This window comes from Seriola aureovittata, chromosome 20 (genome assembly GCF_021018895.1).
Source record: "Seriola aureovittata isolate HTS-2021-v1 ecotype China chromosome 20, ASM2101889v1, whole genome shotgun sequence".
Lineage (NCBI taxonomy): Eukaryota > Metazoa > Chordata > Actinopteri > Carangiformes > Carangidae > Seriola > Seriola aureovittata.
Genome location: NC_079383.1, coordinates 20,325,205 through 20,344,952, shown reverse-complemented (window position 1 = coordinate 20,344,952; position 19,748 = coordinate 20,325,205). Strand labels below are relative to the sequence as shown.

Genomic DNA, 19,748 nt, shown 5'->3' with positions numbered 1-19,748 from the left:
AAAACAAAAAAAATGACATAGCATAGTATGGCAAAAAAACGTGAAAAAACGGCATAGTATGGTATGGCAAAAAAAATTGAAAAAATGACAAAGTATAATAAAGCATAAAACCATCAGAAAGCATCATAATTTGGGAAGGTATGAAGATGTAATGATATAATAAGGCCCTAAAAGCAAGAAAAACAACATAGTATAGTATGGCAAAAAACGTGAAAAAACGGCATAGTATAGTATGGCAAAAAAATTGAAAAAATGACAAAGTATAATAAAGCATAAAACCATCAGAAAGCATCATAATTTGGGAAGGTATGAAGACGTAATGATATAATAAGGCCCTAAAAGCAAAAAAAAACGACATAGTATAGTATGGCAAAAAAATTGAAAAAATGACAAAGTATAATAAAGCATAAAACCATCAGAAAGCGTCATAATTTGGGAAGGTATGAAGACGTAATGATATAATAAGGCCCTAAAAGCAAAAAAAACGACATAGTATAGTATGGCAAAAAAAAAAAAAAATTGCAAACACTGAGATTTAAACTCACAACCTTCTCTTTATGAAGCATCAGTTCTAACCATTGTACTATTTAATCTCTCCTTATTTTATCATATATTTTACCATCAGGACATCAAAGTATGGTGAAAAATTAAAGCATCATAGTGTATTGAGGCATAAAAATGTCAATAACATCATAAGGCATAAGATTCTCAAAAACTTTGTAAGGCATGAAAATGTCAAAAACGTCATAGTATGGTATGCCATAAAATTGTCATAGTACAGTAAGGCACAAAATTCTCAAAAAAACGACATAGTATACTATGGCAAAAAAATTGAAAAAATTACAAAGTATAATAAAGCATAAAACCATCAGAAAGTATCATAATTTGGGAAGGTATGCAGACGTAATGATATAATAAAGCCCTAAAAACAAGAAAAATGACATAGTATAGTATGGCAAAAAAACGTGAAAAAACGGCATAGTATAGTATGGCAAAAAAATGAAAAAATGACAAAGTATGATAAAGCATAAAACCATCAGAAAGCATCATAATTTGGGAAGGTATGAAGATGTAATGATATAATAAGGCCCTAAAAGCAAAAAAAAAAAGACATAGTATAGTATGGCAAAAAACGGCATAGTATAGTATGGCAAAAAAATTGAAAAAATGACAAAGTATAATAAAGCATAAAACCATCAGAAAACGTCATAATTTGGGAAGGTATGCAGATGTAATGATATAATAAAGCTCTAAAAGCAAAAAAAAAAAAGACATAGTATAGTATGGCAAAAAACTTGAAAAAACGGCATAGTATAGTATGGCAAAACAATTGAAAAAATGACAAAGTATAATAAAGCATAAAACCATCAGAAAGCATCATAATTTGGGAAGGTATGAAGATGTAATGATATAATAAGGCCCTAAAAGCAAGAAAAACAACATTGTATAGTATGGCAAAAAACGTGAAAAAACGGCATAGTATAGTATGGCAAAAAAATTGAAAAAATGACAAAGTATAATAAAGCATAAAACTATCAGAAAGCATCATAATTTGGGAAGGTATGAAGATGTAATGATATAATAAGGCCCTAAAAGCAAGAAAAACAACATTGTATAGTATGGCAAAAAACGTGAAAAAACGGCATAGTATAGTATGGCAAAAAAATTGAAAAAATGACAGTATAATAAAGCATAAAACCAACAGAGAATGTTGTAATTTGGGAAGGCATGCAGATGTATTGATATAATAAAGCCCTAAAAGCAAGAAAAACAACATTGTATAGTATGGCAAAAAACGTGAAAAAACGGCATAGTATAGTATGGCAAAAAAATTGAAAAAATGACAAAGTATAATAAAGCATAAAACTATCAGAAAGCATCATAATTTGGGAAGGTATGAAGATGTAATGATATAATAAGGCCCTAAAAGCAAGAAAAACAACATTGTATAGTATGGCAAAAAACGTGAAAAAACGGCATAGTATAGTATGGCAAAAAAATTGAAAAAATGACAGTATAATAAAGCATAAAACCAACAGAGAATGTTGTAATTTGGGAAGGTATGCAGATGTATTGATATAATAAAGCCCTAAAAACAAAAAAAATGACATAGTATAGTATGGCAAAAAAATTGAAAAAATGACAAAGTATAATAAAGCATAAAACCATCAGAAAGCATCATAATTTGGGAAGGTATGAAGATGTAATGATATAATAAGGCCCTAAAAGCAAAAAAAAAAAGACATAGTATAGTATGGCAAAAAACGTGAAAAAACGGCATAGTATAGTATGGCAAAAAAATTGAAAAAATGACAAAGTATAATAAAGCATAAAACCATCAGAAAGCATCATAATTTGGGAAGGTATGAAGATGTAATGATATAATAAGGCCCTAAAAGCAAGAAAAACAACATTGTATAGTATGGCAAAAAAATTGAAAAAATGACAAAGTACAATAAAGCATAAAACCATCAGAAAGCATCATAATTTGGGAAGGTATGAAGATGTAATGATATAATAAGGCCCTAAAAGCAAGAAAAACAACATTGTATAGTATGGCAAAAAACGTGAAAAAACGGCATAGTATAGTATGGCAAAAAAATTGAAAAAATGACAAAGTACAATAAAGCATAAAACCATCAGAAAATGTCATAATTTGGGAAGGCATGCAGACGTAATGATATAATAAAGCCCTAAAAACAAGAAAAATGACATAGTATAGTATGGCAAAAAAACTTGAAAAAACGGCATAGTATAGTATGGCAAAAAAATTGAAAAAATGACAAATTATAATAAAGCAAAAAACCATCAGAAAGCATCATAATTTGGGAAGGTATGAAGACGTAATGATATAATAAGGCCCTAAAAGCAAGAAAAACAACATAGTATAGTATGGCAATAAACGTGAAAAAGCGGCATAGTATAGTATGGCAAAAAAATTGAAAAAATGAGAAAGTACAATAAAGCATAAAACCATCAGAAAATGTCATAATTTGGGAAGGTATGCAGACGTAATGATATAATAAAGCCCTAAAAACAAGAAAAATGACATAGTATAGTATGGCAAAAAAACGTGAAAAAACAGCATAGTATAGTATGGCAAAAAAATTGAAAAAATGACAAAGTATAATAAAGCATAAAACCATCAGAAAGCATCATAATTTGGGAAGGTATGAAGATGTAATGATATAATAAGGCCCTCAAAGCAAAAGAAAACGACATAGTATAGTATGGTAAAAAAAAAAAAAATTGCAAACACTGAGATTTAAACTCACAACCATCTCTTTATGAAGCATCAGTTCTAACTATTGTACTAATTTGTCTCTCCTTGTTTCATCATATATTTAACCATCAGGACATCAAAGTATGGTGAAAAATGAAAGCATCATAGTGTATTGAGGCATAAAAATGTCAAAAAACATCATAAGGCATAAGATTCTCAAAAACTTTGTAAGGCATGAAAATGTCAAAAACGTCATAGTATAGTATGCCATAAAATTGTCATAGTACAGTAAGGCATAAAATTCTCAAAAACATCAAAGTGTAGTATGGCATAAAATTCTCAAAAAAACGACATAGTATACTATGGCAAAAAAATTGAAAAAATGACAAAGTATAATAAAGCATAAAACTATCAGAAAGCATCATAATTTGGGAAGGTATGAAGATGTAATGATATAATAAGGCCCTAAAAGCAAAAAAAAAAAGACATAGTATAGTATGGCAAAAAACGGCATAGTATAGTATGGCAAAAAAATTGAAAAAATGACAAAGTATAATAAAGCAAAAAACCATCAGAAAGCATCATAATTTGGGAAGGTATGAAGACATAATGATATAAAAAGGCCCTAAAAGCAAAAAGAAAACGACATAGTATACTATGCCAAAAATGTGAAAAAACGGCATAGTATAGTATGGCAAAAAAATTGAAAAAATGACAAAGTATAATAAAGCATAAAACCATCAGAAAGCATCATAATTTGGGAAGGTATGAAGATGTAATGATATAATAAGGCCCTAAAAGCAAGAAAAACAACATAGTATAGTATGGCAAAAAACGTGAAAAAACGGCATAGTATAGTATGGCAAAAAAAATTGAAAAAATTACAAAGTACAATAAAGCATAAACCATCAGAAAATGTCATAATTTGGGAAGGTATGCAGACGTAATGATATAATAAAGCCCTAAAAACAAGAAAAATGACATATTATAGTATGGCAAAAAACGTGAAAAAACGGCATAGTATAGTATGGCAAAAAAATTGAAAAAATGACAAAGTATAATAAAGCATAAAACCATCAGAAAGCATCATAATTTGGGAAGGTATGAAGATGTAATGATATAATAAGGCCCTAAAAGCAAGAAAAACATCATAGTATAGTATGGCAAAAAAAGTGAAAAAACGGCATAGCATAGTATGGCAAAAAAATTGAAAAAATGACAAAGTATAATAAAGCATAAAACCATCAGAAAGCGTCATAATTTGGGAAGGTATGAAGACGTAATGATATAATAAGGCCCTTAAAGCAAAAAAAAAAATGGCATAGTTTAGTATGGCAAAAAAAAAAAAATTGCAAACACTGAGATTTGAACTCACAACCTTCTCTTTATGAAGCATCAGTTCTAAGCATTGTACTATTTAATCTCTCCTTATTTCATCATATATTTAACCATCAGGACATCAAAGTATGGTGAAAAATGAAAGCATCATAGTGTATTGAGGCATAAAAATGTCAAAAAGCATCATAGGGCATAAGAGTCTCAAAAACTTTGTAAGGCATGAAAATGTCAAAAACGTCATAGTATAGTATGCCATAAAATTATCATAGTACAGTGAGGCATAAAATTGTCAAAAACATCAAAGTGTAGTATGGCATAAAATTCTCAAAAAAACGACATAGTATACTATGGCAACAAAATTGAAAAAATGACAAAGTATAATAAAGCATAAAACCAACATAAAACGTCATAATTTGGGAAGGTATGAAGACGTAATGATATAATAAGGCCCTAAAAGCAAGAAAAACAACATAGTATAGTATGGCAAAAAACGTGAAAAAACGGCATAGTATAGTATGGCAAAAAAATTGAAAAAATGACAAAGTATAATAAAGCATAAAACCAACATAAAACGTCATAATTTGGGAAGGTATGAAGACGTAATGATATAATAAGGCCCTAAAAGCAAGAAAAACAACATAGTATAGTATGGCAAAAAACGTGAAAAAACAGCATAGTATAGTATGGCAAAAAAATTGAAAAAATGACAAAGTATAATAAAGCATAAAACCAACATAAAACGTCATAATTTGGGAAGGTATGAAGACGTAATGATATAATAAGGCCCTAAAAGCAAGAAAAACAACATAGTATAGTATGGCAAAAAACGTGAAAAAACGGCATAGTATACTATGGCAAAAAAATTGAAAAAATGACAAAGTATAATAAAGCATAAAACCATCAGAAAGCATCATAATTTGGGAAGGTATGAAGATGTAATGATATAATAAAGCCCTAAAAGCAAGAAAAAAACACAGTACATAGTAAGGAATAAAAACGTCAAAAAAACCTCACAGTATAATAAGGTATATTATATTATTATTATATGGTATATTAAGCCATAAAAATATCTTAAATTGTCAATATAAAGAATTTAGAACAGAATTAATGTCACGTTTCATGTCCTCTCTCTAGAATCATTCCCAATCAATGAGGTCGATTTTCCAAATCCATTCCAACCCCACTGAAAGGACCATTGAGGCTGGCTGCAGTTTCTAAAGTGGAGATGTGACATCATTTACAGCATCACAAATTTCACTATAAAAATATGAGAAATTGTAATGACTTTAATGCAGTCGGAGGACTTCCTGTATTATATCAGTAGTGGCAGACTGCCATTAGGATCTGTACCTCTTTCACACAGATCCGGGAGTCAGACTTCAGCCGTGACCTTGAGACAGCTCGGGAACTTCACAAACGGGGTGAACTGTTACATTTCTTTTTTTAGATAGTTGGTGCTATCGCTCCGTTGCACCTCAAAGACACCAAAGAAATTTATATGACACAGTTTCAGATTATTACCTTTATTTATATCAAAGGGAAATTACAGTTTCACACAATCACACAATTTCACAATGTCAATGTACATCTGTATGTATTAGATGTGGGCTCTTGATGACTTATCATTGCACAAGCACTTCTCTGAGTGGTTCAGTATGTACCACCACTAAGGTCAGCAGGTGAGCAAAAAGATGTCAGAGCATGCGGCAGTTTGGTAAGCAAAGTACTCTCCAGACAACAAAATGATCCCGACTTGGATTGTCAAAAACAGAATGAAAAGCCAGCCACTAAAGCTACACATTAATGTTGATGATTGCTACATACACACGTAAGGAATTCACTTCTAAATGTTCTGTTGTGTAATGATGTTGAAACTTGAGAAAAACAGGAAGAGCTACATCTGATTGTGCAAAATATCTTACAGATGTAAATGTGTGCTGAGGAACTGGGTGGCAGTGTGACTTTTGAGGTGTGGGTCTGGTAAATTGTGTAAAAAAAAAGTGACTCTCCATTGCTTCTCTGTGAAAAGCTGTGACATTTTTCTCCCACCAGGTGGAGCTGCTGCACCATATCCTGTCCACTCCCTTTGTTACACAAGAGACTGCAGAGGAGGCGGGCTATGCAGCTATGAGCTCAGAGGTTAAAGGTCAGATGTTCTTTGTGAGTGAGCCCTGGATAGAGCAAAATTACTATTTATCTGATCTTTTGTAGTAAAATTAGTTTAATCCAGTCATGCTGATGGAATATATTTGCTCCAAACATTAAGGTCATGGCTGTTTGGACACATAAATTAGATTATCTTTTGCTCATAAAATTGTCTTTGCCTTCTTGGCAGCTAAATATGTTCACACATCTTGTAAATTCCCATCTCACCAAAAGAAAGACAAAGATGTTGCTTTTGAGAGACTGTCCTGTTGCTTTTATATACATCCAAGTTCATATACAGTATTATATTATTTCACTCTATTCACATGCAGTTTAACAGCATCTTTGAGGTGTTACATCGACTGACAATGAAACTTATTCCAGTGAGGTTGTTGCTTTTAGACGGATGTATGTCATACATCATGTGTTTCTATACAGCCAATAACAGCAGGTTGTTCTCAGTGATGGGAGGAACGCCCACTAATTCAATACAGTAAGAAATTATGTTCACTTCATGCTTTTCTTATGACAAATTTTATTCAGATAACAGTAAACTATAACAGTCTTCTAGTCTTCAGGATATTTACAGCTTACCATGAACACATGACAACATATATACAAAAAATATCTCATTGTACAATGACAGCATTATTGTCATAAAAAAAAATTAAAAAAAATACATCCATGTTTTTTGCAGTACATTTTCTTATATCAAATTGTGGCAGTCACCGATGTCTGTGAGCTCAAGTTTACAACAACAACACATTTAGAAGTTTACAAAACCGGTCTCTAGAACAATCACCTTCTCCTCAGTCAGGCATGGTTACGTAATGGTTAAATGGTAAAAAAAACTGCAGTTCCTTGAATGGCCACTAGAGTCTGGCTCCAAAAGTGAGTCAATCCCCATGAATTAGCTTTGGGTTAGCTTTCAAAAAAGACACCCACATGTCCATCTGTGCGAACGATGCTTGCCAGTTATTAAACCAGCATGCAGCGAGTCTCCACGCCCCACCTCTGTGCCCATTTTTAGATTATCCCTGCGGAGTCAGGCACTGCCAAGATGGCGACGGTGGAGCAGCTCATTCTGAGCTGCAAAAATCCACTCTTCAGAAGCCTATGGATGTCGTAACAGAGACTACATACATCTTTATATATAGTCTGTGGTTGATTCTTTGCCCAAACGCGTGCATTCATGAACCATCTACCTCATGCTCACTCACGTGCCTCCGCCCTGTCCAACTAACGTTAGTCCACATTGACTCTAAGCGAAGCTGGTGATATGGATCACGCCTGCGCAAACACTGAGCCTCAGGCTACATCCACATTTTGCTACGTCTATGCCTGGCGTCCACCACACCGGAGTTTTCGAGCCCCTAAAATGGCGATTTTTCTTTTTTGTCTTGCTAAAAACGTCACTTCCAGCTAAAATGTGGCTGCTGGCCCTGTTTTAGTTTGAAAACTCGGGGGGGTTAATCACGCTGTATTCTGGGCGGACTTTTGGAAACAATGATGCAGACACCTGCCTCACATCCTGATTGGGTCTTATCCATCACGACAGTGGTGAGTGCCAAATATGTAGAGACCAATAAGCGCCATATTAATCGTTCATAAATCATAATGGAAGTAAAAAATTTTTTAAATAATCGTGATTTTGATTTGTCGTATTGTCCAGCTCTGCTTACAGCTGTGGATGTGATGATGAGTGGACTGTACTTCTACTCCAATGCAGTCTAATTATCACTGCGTTTCTTTTGCATGGCTCGCATCAGTTCTGACATGAAGTCGCCACCATCTCCTCCACCTCCTCCTTGAAGCGACGGTGTAGTCCTCTTTGGCGGAGCAGGAGGCATCTTCCTCAACGATCCAGAGGGCCGCAGCGGTGCCCTCGGGGTGGCAGCAGGAGCAGCAGGTGGGGGAGGCGGTGGAGGTGGAGGTGGAGGGGGAGCGCCAGCCCCTGTGAACATTGGCTGAGGTGGAGGAGGTGGTAAAAACCCTGGATCCGGCGGTGGAGGAGGCAGAGACTGGTCCGAACCCCCGAAACAAGGGGGCGGCGGTGGCAGAGAGTTCACCGACAGCGGAGGAGGTGGCAGCGAACCAAAGCCCGTGGCCGGAGGAGGCGGCGGAAGGAAGTCCGGTGGGGCATCTGAGGAGTCATCCATGGGTGGAGGCATTGGCGGAGGAGGGAGGTTGTCCATTGCAGGTGGAGGTGGAGGGAAGTTAGCTGGCAGGTGTCGCTGGGGCGGGGTAGGTTTCAAGGAGCTCTTGGCAGCTGAAGGAGGCGGCGGAGGAGGGAATACTGGGTCTGGAGGTGGTGGCGGGAGAATCTCCTCTAATGGTGGGGGTGGAGGTGGAAGTGGGACATTTCCAAAGTCCTGAGAAGACAGAATATAAAATAGTGATGCAACAAAATCCACAGAGAATCTGGGACAATTAGTGGATCGACTGAACGGCTGAATGATCCGTTCACTGACTAAAAGAAAAGCATAATCACTTCTTTCTTTCTATTCACAGTTAAAAATCAATGATTGAAAATTGAATATATTTGAATATAGGTCTGCATAAATGCAAAAAGGATCATTGAAGAATTTTATCACTATTTTCACATTTTACGACTCAATAATTGAACAGATTCACTGATAATGAAGAGTTGTTTACCATGGAGACAGGTCTGGGTTGAGGACTGGGAGCGTGACCGTTTGCCTGGTTCTGTGATTTGGCTAGAGGAGGAAAAACACGATGAGTGATCGAACAGTACAAGGGAAAAGGTTCGGACTAATACGACTACGTCTGGGTTGTTTCACTTCACTGAGTAAAGACAGATCGTGTGCCGTGCTACCTTTGACGGTTGGTGAGGGCGTTGATGGATTGGAGCTTGATGGAGTGCTGCGGTTCGTCCACACAGACGTGACAGCTGCCTTCTTCTCAGCAGTTTTATAGTTTTCATACAACAACGCACCGTACTGGAAGTGTAGGAAACACACCACAGAGCATGTTCTCACGTCTTCTGGTTTAGTGGAGACTGTATTTTGTGTTATTTAAAACAGCGTTGCTCAAATCTACCTTTGCAATCCGTATTCCGGTCACCCAAAGATTCATGGCCCAAGCGTCGTCGCAGCACAGGTACTTGATATACTGAGACTCCTTCTGGATCTGAGGATGCTGTAGAGACAAATCCACATGATAAATATGGTGAGACCAGTGAAGAAGAAACACTATTTTTTTGTTCCTTAAAACAGCAGAACTCAAGATTCGCATGGCTGGCTGTGAGGATGTTCTGCTCCTCGGCATCTTATGTGATAGTAAACTGAATATCTTTGGGTTGTGGACAGTCAGTTTAACAAAACAAGCCATTTAAAGATGTCACCTTGGGTTTTAGGAATTAGTGACAGTCTAGCAGGCGGCCATTTTTATCTATTTTTCTGACATTTTAAGGACCAAACAATCCAGAAAATGAGCAGATTAACTGTAGTATAGCTCACATTAAATGTGCTATATGAGGTGTTTTTTGGGCAGCTGTTGTCCAATCTGTATTGTATTGTATTTAATTAGAGTAGTGAAAAAAAAAAGACTCTGCCAAAGGGCCTTAATTAACTCAGGAATCAGGATGAATTGGTGTTTTCTATTAGATGCAGTGGCGACCTTAAAGATATCACAGGGTGCCACAAGGGGGCAGAGTGAGTCTAGAATCATAGTGTTAAAGAGCAACATCAGTTAAACGGATTTTAGATTATTATTTGGGAAAATCCAGTTTGCATTTGTGAACAAACACAGAAAATGAAAAGCAAAGAGCAGAAAAAACTAAATTTCAAACAATTGTATCTTGAGGTTTCACCGTTATCTTGTTTAAATGGGGGCAGATGAGATGTTTGACTTTTTCTTTGTTGTTGTTTTTTATCCTGGAAAATGTTGTCACTCTGAATCTTTCTGATAACAGAAACACGTGTTGTACAGTGTGTGCTGTGGAGGTCTCTCGACTCGATCGTTTCCCCCTGAAGAAGAAGCTAAATGTCCCAGATAATGTCATGATATCAGTTGTCCATAATGAGGACGGTATTAGCGATCACCTCCGGCAGCTCCTCTGAAAATACGGTCTAACTGCTGAATGATGACGCTAAATTGTTTTGCTGTCTCCCTTGAGTTGCTGCAGTTCTTTGGCAGCTCTTACACGCCACCCACCGAAGTCTGACAACACTCCCTAATTGAACACTTTTGCAGCTACGCACGGCATCAGCCATTATAATATTATCATCTTCATACCATCTACCACAACTGAGGCAGCCTTATAACACGTTTTATTATATGACGCCTCAAAGAGCGGGAACAAGGAACCACATGAAAACCAGATAGACTTTCGACATGCCCACTCTGACAGACCATTCTCCTTTGCCCTTGGACACACAGCACCTTATCTCCCCCCCCCCACACACACACACACACACACACTTCAACTCAAACCTCGAGGACACTGTCTTTCACTGGTAGGTAATTCAGTTTCTTTGCCTCTCTAAGCTCTTTTCACTTTGATCCTCCCCATCTATTCTAATGGTATCTGCTGATTCTAGTGTTTCCCAGACCAGATAGGGGAAAAGAAAGAACGTAGACTTTCACATCCCTGTAAGACTTGACCACCAACTCATCTACTTCTTTCTATTTTCACGTCAGCATTTCTCACTCTTAAATGAGTACTGTGGGCACCTCCCATCAATGTTAATGTCCTCAATTTTAAAGCACTCTTTTAATTAAAAGCATGGTGCTTTTACGGTAATTTCCTTTAAAGAAACGTTAGAAAACGCTTTAAAAAAGTCGTTTCGTTCACTTTCTTTCTCACCACCTTCAGCTAAATTGGTTAAAACTGTGTCCTTTCACTTCTTCAAACTAAACTATTTATTGCATTTCACTTTTCCAGTTAAGTAAGCAGCTGTTTAGCTGACCATAGACTCCACCAGAAGCCACCATGCAATGCATTGCTATCTTTTGCCCCATGTAACATACTGTGTAAGACAGGCCTCGTAGCACGGACCAGTGAAACCTAACACTAAATGTGTAAATGTGTCCGATGTTACAGTTAAGGGAAGTTGCAGTTTCTTTGTCGATTTGTTTTAACAGAGGGAAAGTATTTTCGAGAACCCGACTGATAAAACAATATAATTTGAGCTTACCTTCAGAACAAAGCAGAAGTCAGTTGGGGCCTTGTATTTGCTCTTAAAGTCTTTGCCATAGTAGACATTTACATTGTCGAACTGGAGGAAGCACACGAGGTCACGGGATGACTGAAAAGAAATAAAAGAGGATTACATTACGACTTTATCTCTTTTAGTTTTTTTTTTTTTGTGCCCACTGAATTGAATATCTTCACTACAGATGCAGTAGATGTGCATAATGTACTGTATGAAAGGTATGTACGGGAGTAGAAGCTGCCAAGAGATCTAAGATATACGGTAAGTGAATATACTGTAGGTATCCAGCAGGGAGTAAAAGCTCTTGTTATACTGAGCAGTGCATGAAACAAGAGTATGGTTGATAATGCAGAAATGCAACAAACTAAAACTTTGTAGTCCAAGTGAAAAATTAAAAAAACAGACCATACATTTCATTAGGGACATTGCAAAAACATTTCTAAACCTGCAGGATTTCACATCTTTAATGTACGTGCTCAAGCACAATTGAGAGTGTATCCTTGATTAGACAACTAGCTGCTGGTGTCACCTTGGTCTTCCCTTTGGGCACATAGTAAATTCCCGAGGCTCTCAGCTGGAAGAGCCGCTGCTTCCAGGACTTCTTGCCGTCCTCCTTGAGGTGCAGCACCCCCTCAAGATCGGGCACTATGATGGAAGTCCCGCAGAAGTTCTCCTGCAGAGGTGGTGAAGAAGAGATGAAAGGGGTCGCTCAACTTTCACTTTAAAGAAGCTACTTCACCTGTGGGTTTGTGTGCATGTGTGTGTGTGTGCATGTAATTTACCTGTATTAAAATCTCCTTGTCTTTGTCTTTTATTTCTTTGAGAGCTTTCTTATCCTTCTTCCATAGATAAAAGTTCTGCAGGAATAAAACGTAAGAGTGCATTAATGATTACCAGTAGCAATTTTTAGCCGTGTTAGCGACATGACTCCAGCAACTGCTAACTACTGGATAGCTTTTCATGAAATCTGATATACACATTCATATCCCCCATCAGTATGAATTGTAATAACTTTGATGATCATGCTAGGCTACGCTAAGATGGTAACCACCTTTTACCTGCAATATATCAGGATGTTAGCATTGAACATGTTACAGTAGCACGCTAACTTTAGCATTCAGCTCAAAGCGCAGCTGTGTCTTAAGTGCAGTCATCAAGAAACAAACGCTGAACATTTAAATTTAAGGATTTTTGTATAAAAAAAACTATCAGCAACTATCTCCTTAACAAAACCCCAAACCCAACTGTTTGTCCCCGTGTGACTGGGGTGTTTTAACTACATATCATGGTCTGGGCCTTAATGTTTTCATTGTGGTTCGAGAACGCCCAAAAGGGAATTCTATTCTGGTAGCTCATGTCAAAAGTTAAAGCTGTAAATTGATAGGGACGTACTGGACAGAACAGATCTGTCTTTTGTTGTGGGACGTGGAAGACATGATGGAGTACTTTAAAAATGAGAATATCTCACCAGTTTTCCAACCCGACTATTTGCCTCTGCCAACAGACCGAATCCATTAAATACTCAGAGATTATAAGGGGTTCCATTATATCAACAAACATGCCAAGATCTCGCCGTCTTGCGCCTGAAGCTGTTTTGTCTGATATATTACAGTGAGAACATTAATGTAAGAGGTCATCCTGCATGGAGCAAAGACATCTCATAATTCAGACAACAATTCAGCAGTGAAAATATCCAGATGGCGCTGAGCTGAAACAATGTGGAGATAGATTTGCACAAACCAAGGCCAAGAATAATGAACTAGCCAGTTTTGGGCTTTTGAGATATCACACACACATCACCTCTGATTGCTCAGTGTATAGGCTTTATTTAGAGAAATAAAGCCAACGTGTGTCGGCGCACAGTGAGGGGACTCACCTGTGGGTTTTTGAAAACCTCGTATTTTTGTCCCCGCTCTTTGAAGAGGACTTTGTTCTCGCTGTCCCTCATCCACGCCAACAGTGGCTCCACAAGGTTCTCGTGATCTTCAAACGTCCGTTCTGCAAAAAAGAAAATCAAACTTAGATGTCAGCAAACTCGTAACTTTCATGTAAGTTTTGGTTTGTAGAAAAATGTATTCAATATGATACTTTATATTTATTTGACTTTTGTTCATTTTTTCCATCCATGATACAGTTGCTAGTCGGGGGGGAAAGGGCCTGTTATGAGTGTGTGCCCAGATGTCCGTCGGCCTGATATAAACCCATGGTACAAGTAAAACTCCACTTCACTCAAAGTTTTATTAGCTTGAAAATACACAGTTGTTGGCAGCCTGCTGTTTTTAAGTATCAAAGAAAAAGTCCTTGTGTAGAATTTCCCTTTTTTATTAGTGTTAAATTGTTTATAAGTTAAAGTGTAAGCTGTATTTTAATATTGAATGTCCTTATATTATTATATGTAGCCTTGGGTGGTTGTGTTACATCATTTATTATGAGTGTGTTATCATATGTTTTGTGTAAAGTAACCAGTGATCATCATCAGTCCTCATCCATGCACAACAAAACAAGTCTTTGGTTGATGCATTAAAATGTCTCATACGTCCATAACGTAAAAAATTCAAATAAACATTTTCTGATCTGATGGTTTGTGACGGTTCAGCAGCTCCAGCAACAGGCCAACTCTACTGTAACCACAACAATTTCACGATAGAGGAACTGCAGTTAAGCTATAGGTCTGCTTTTCTGAGAGATAACAGTTATCATATGCATGACCATGAGCGGAACAATGGAACAACACACACACACACACACACACAAAAAAAAGAAAACGACCAGTGGAGTAATTTTTGTGGCGAGTGAAGTCCAGAAATTGTGGAGTAGCTGTAAAAAAAATCATATAAAATGGAAATACTCAAGTGAAGTAGCTCTGTATTTGCTTACTTTGCCCCTCTTATATCGGCCATAAAAATAATTTCTCAGCACATTCAAACTCTCCTGCCAATAGTCTGGCTGTGGAAGATTAAAAAACGCCTCCAGTTGACTTTCTACAGTACATTACTATTTTAAATCTACTAACTCTTTAATCTCACTTTATATTTCCCATGTCCCCTTCTGTTTTAGTTTCGTACAATAAAACAAGCCAAAACAAATGCTTTACCATGTGCACAGTAGTTCGCTCTGCCCTGCCACGAAATCTGAACATCGGCTGAGCTCGGTTCAGAGTCGGCTTCACAGCTGGGTAATTGTCTATTTCAAATGGGCTGAATTAAGGAAGGGCTCGATAAAATACAACCCTCCACGTTTGCTGGAAGAACTTTAAATGGCACTAATGCTCGAAAACACATTAAGAGCACTTTCCACCTCCTCCTCCACCTCCTCCTCCTCCTGTCTGCCCACCCACACACTCGCTGCCATAGATCTCCATCATGTACTGGGCATTTGACTGTAGTTTAGCCATGCTCCCCAATTACAGGTTACCAGCCGAGGCAGAGGTAGACATTAAATAAATTGCTGCCAGGGTTCCAGTCTATAGTTTGACTATTACAATCATTAAATGGATGGTGAGACTTTGCTGCTGGAGTGAGTTATTACAAGTAGAAATCCCTTTGAACTGCATTAACTACATGGTGTGTTCCGGCGCTGTGATGCACATGAGGTGAGTTTCACTTTGTTCGAAGCCGGTGACGCCGTTGAGCTCCGTGGGTGTTTACTGCGCATGGTACAGCCTTCATTTTTTTTTTTTATTGATAAAGATTAAACATAGGATAAAATGTTATAGTAATTAGATTATAACACACTCTGGGGAGTTTACAACGCATTATAAAAAATTAACGAACTCAAACAGTTTCCATTGTTGAGCTGTCATGCTGCCCGGTTAGTAAGAGATGACACAAGACCCCCGTGCCTTTGAGTCAAGTAGCCGTCACAGAAAAATTCATGAGTGGCTTGCTGTGGCTCAGACAGTTAATTTAAACATGTGGTTAAAAATAACCAAAGGGAAATACACATTTCCTCATTTGTTTCTGTGCTGGCAGCAGAGATAAATCCTCTTTACCAGCAGATCATATCGTAAGCCAGGCAGTAAGAGAGCGAATTCAATAAATAAATCCACATACTGATCAGAAAATCTTATTCCAATGCGGCGTAGATGATCTATAATTGTCCAAAAACTATTGATAACTATTGAATTATCAGGCTACGTGACAATGTCCCTTCATTATAATGAACATGGGCATTGTAGTTCATTGTGAGTCAATCCTCTATATTCTGTTCTGCTACTGAAAATACTAACACATCAAATTCAAATGTGTATTCATTCGCCGCTGAAAATAGTCCCCAACAAAAGCACTATTTCCTCCTGTTCTAGCGACGCTTGGAAAAAAACTAGTTCCCAGATGTTTTTTTTTTTTTTTCGAGCAAATATCTGTAAAATTGTGACCAGCTTATAGAGATTGAATGAATGAATGAAGGAATGAATGGACTTAGGGAGGAGTGCCACAGACAGGGCAGGGAAGCTTTGCAAAATGAAAATAATAATAATAAAAAAAAAAAAAAAACAATCATCCAGGCTTATTATTTAATTTAGCGTGTCACAGCTTAACTAGCTGCATATAAAATTACTTGAATATGATTTTCAAGCAAAACAATATCGACTTAGATTTTATTGCTCGCAAAAGGTTAATGATTTTACCACCAGTATTTCATTAAAACGGTTTCACGACAGAGCACAATGGCTCCCTGTTCGCAGCGTATAAAGATTGGCTCTTTAAAATTATAAATGATCTCCGGAACAATCTGATGAAGTTGTTAGAAAACAGAGAAAAACAGATGGTAATGAACAGCTGGAGACTCTGACGGCGGCAACGTCCAGCAGCTGAATATAGCGCAGACTGCTCAGACGGGGGATTGAGATCATAAGGCTCCTATTTCCGCATGACAGGGAGGATGACTGACAGTGTCCAATACAACAAATTAAACCCACCTGTCTACACTGTATGTGTGTGGAAGAGAGAGAGAGAGAGAGAGAGAGAAAGAGAGAGAGATAGACTATAGGAAAGAGAGGAGGAAGGGAAAGAGAATGAATGGGAGTAAGATCAATGTTTCATTGTGAGCTCGCTGCAGTGTGGCTGCCACTGTGCCAATAAAAACACAGTCCATCATCTGGACCAGGATGAAATATCCCACACTGTACAATGTGTGTGTGTGTGTGTGTGTGTGTGTGTGTGTGTGTGACAGTTCATATAAAAACACACTGTTGTTGAAGTGGTAATCTACCACCGCTGTGTTTTCTTCTGCTCTTGTTGATATATTTACCGCTCAGCTTGTGCTTATCACCACGCTGTTCCTGCACTACATTACCCAGAATCACTTGCCAACAAAAGTGGTGTCACCTGACATCTTTATCTGTGTGTTGTCTGTCAGTGAAATGTAAGCAGTTTTATTCCAAGCTAGTACTGGAAATGTAACCTGCATCATTTTTCCGTGCACCAGACGACTTCTTTTAAAATTTTATTTTCACCTGAAAACACTTAACCACAGACTGAACCTCTACATCAACCAGTGGCAGTGCATTAAAAGCAATGGCGATTGCTGATAGATTAATCATCAGTCATAAACCCTCCTCCTGCCTGTGTGTGTGTGTGTGTGTGTGCTACTGTTACCTCCCAGGTTACAAACGCAGTCATACCGCCACGCTTGAATGAATGAATCCACCACATGCTACAGTGCATGTTGTTAAATCTCCCTGCAGTAACTCACCGAGCTGCAGTTCGGGGTTGGTCTCACACAGGCTCCAGTCCACATTGCAGTCGCAGTGAGTCTTCTCAAACAGGTTGTCCAAAACCTCCCTGACGTTCTGCCTCTCGTCCACCATCAGAGTTTTGGAGCTGCCGTCATTCATTACCACCTTCACCACCAACTGCAAAAATGAAAATGCCACTTTATTTAACTTTGAATTGTTATTTTTTGGCTGTATTTTCACTCACAACAAGACAAAATAAAAATTGTTCATATTCCAACAAGAGAAAAACCATGGACACAGCTACACTAGCCGTTTCCTCATTTCCAGTTTTTGTACTAAGCTAATCGCTAATCTTCGCATCTCACCATCAGCAAAAGAGAGCGAGTACGCGTGTCTTCAATAAATGTCAAACTATTCCTTAAAGTGTTATCGTTATGACATGAGGTGTCGTGCGTCCGCATGACAGATTGAAATGAGGGAGAGAGACGTCAAATCCAGCCTCGAAGAAGCCCATGCAGGTCGTTTGTTTGCCAGTTTAATTACAGGCCACATACACTAAATGGTTGTTTCTGTCTCCAGATGTTTTCTCCACCAGAGGAGGTCGAGCATCAGCACTTCTGTCTCTCCATTCTGATGAACTTCTTTGGCTTTTTCTCAATTGTATTTGTCTTTTCTTTTTTTTTCTTTTTGCAGTCTGAGACTAATTTTGCTCTGGAGCGCAGCAGCACTTTCCTCACAGGCTCATATGGCTTCACGCTTCCTCTCATCTGGAAACAAATCCAGCTTTTGGGAAGCTGAGGAGTTTCACAGAACCGAGGTCGGCCGGTCGCTCGCCTTGTGTCATAAAAACGTGGGTTTTGAGAGATGTTATCACAATAGGGGTTTTAGACTGTTAGATCACACGTTACTCAGTCCCGACCTTCCCTGGACAACAATATTGTTTTGGCATGTGGATGAATGAAATGTCACTGGAGAGCAAAATTGTTTTCCCTCTGACGGTGCTTCCCTCTTCAAGGTAGATATCTTCAAAGAACACGATCCGTGTCGAAATCGGTGGGTTTATCTGAAACCTCACACCACCACCGCATTCTGCTGAAACCACAGAGAGTGCACCTCGCTCTTCTTCTGTGCATTAACACCGACGCAGAGACAGATGTTTCTGTGGAACTGACCGGCGGTCTGTGTTTTCTTACTAAGAATTTACAACTATCATCCGAGCAGGTGAAAACAGGCCATTAATGCAGTGTCAAGTGTAGAAGACGGCGGCCACATCACCTATGATACAAAAAAAAAAAAAAAAGCATGGTATGAAGCTGGTCTGGTTTTGTGTAAGTGGAGCTTTGCATGCGTGACCACACGTCTGCACATTTGTGTGCCGCTTTGAAGCCTGATAAAAAGGTTGCCACATATCACCCAAAGAGGAAACTGCGCTGTCCTGCGTGACGTTGGCTGGATGAAAGTAGCCATCCTTTACCATGATTGACGGCTCTTGAAGTCTTTTACAGCGGAGTCCATGTAGCCGGAATTCACAGCGTCTTTAAGGTTTTACAGTTTCCAGCGGACGTCTTACCTTTTTCACTTTAGCCTCCTTCAGCTTCTCCAGAGCAAGTTTTATCTTGTCAGCTTTCATCTGTGCGTCGAGTTCCTCCTGAATAACACAAACAACAGTAGGAAATGAGACAGCTGAATTACAGTGAATAATAGATATTCATCTGTTAGTTCTAGTCTAGTGTAAGTGAGATATGGACTATCATATCATCACTGTGTTAAAGCTACACTTGTATATTCTGGAATATAAACAGTGCCAAGAAATCATCTTTGATGTAGCTTTCAGGATATCTGTACATTTAATTTAAAGCTACAGCCAGCCAGTTATCTTAGGATAAACAGCTAGTCTGACTCTGTCCAAATATAATTAAATGTACAGATAAAAAAAAGTTGTTTCCCCCCCTGTTTCCCCTCTTTATGCTAAGCTAAGCTAATCGCCCACTCGCTGCAGGTTCATGTCTTCACAGATATCAATTTAAATCATCTAAGCAGGAAAATCTTGAGCTACTACTTGGATAAAAACAGTGCTGAGGGTAAATCAGGGGCAAAAATATCCAATTCTGGTGACATCTCATTTCTGCTCAGGAGCTGCAGTGTTTTGTTTTGATTTAGTTTTTAATTGTACACCCTCCCGTGGGTG

The 19,748-nt window shown here is 37.9% G+C and overlaps 1 protein-coding gene across 2 annotated transcripts in view; it reads right to left on the bottom strand.

Moving 5' to 3' along the window:
* Positions 1 to 7,221: 7,221 nt before the first annotated feature.
* Positions 7,222 to 19,748, bottom strand: part of apbb1ip (amyloid beta (A4) precursor protein-binding, family B, member 1 interacting protein) — a 31,868-nt gene continuing 19,341 nt past the window's right edge. For both annotated transcript variants that reach the window (XM_056364672.1, XM_056364671.1), the window contains exons 5-14: positions 19,131 to 19,208; positions 17,578 to 17,737; positions 13,760 to 13,881; positions 12,666 to 12,740; positions 12,413 to 12,556; positions 11,866 to 11,976; positions 9,767 to 9,865; positions 9,543 to 9,666; positions 9,362 to 9,423; positions 7,222 to 9,078 (exon numbers count right to left, since the gene is read on the bottom strand). In XM_056364672.1, the coding sequence (XP_056220647.1) occupies positions 8,437 to 9,078; positions 9,362 to 9,423; positions 9,543 to 9,666; positions 9,767 to 9,865; positions 11,866 to 11,976; positions 12,413 to 12,556; positions 12,666 to 12,740; positions 13,760 to 13,881; positions 17,578 to 17,737; positions 19,131 to 19,208 (1,617 nt within the window). In that variant the 3' untranslated portion in view covers positions 7,222 to 8,436. The remainder of the gene's footprint in view (positions 9,079 to 9,361; positions 9,424 to 9,542; positions 9,667 to 9,766; positions 9,866 to 11,865; positions 11,977 to 12,412; positions 12,557 to 12,665; positions 12,741 to 13,759; positions 13,882 to 17,577; positions 17,738 to 19,130; positions 19,209 to 19,748) is intronic.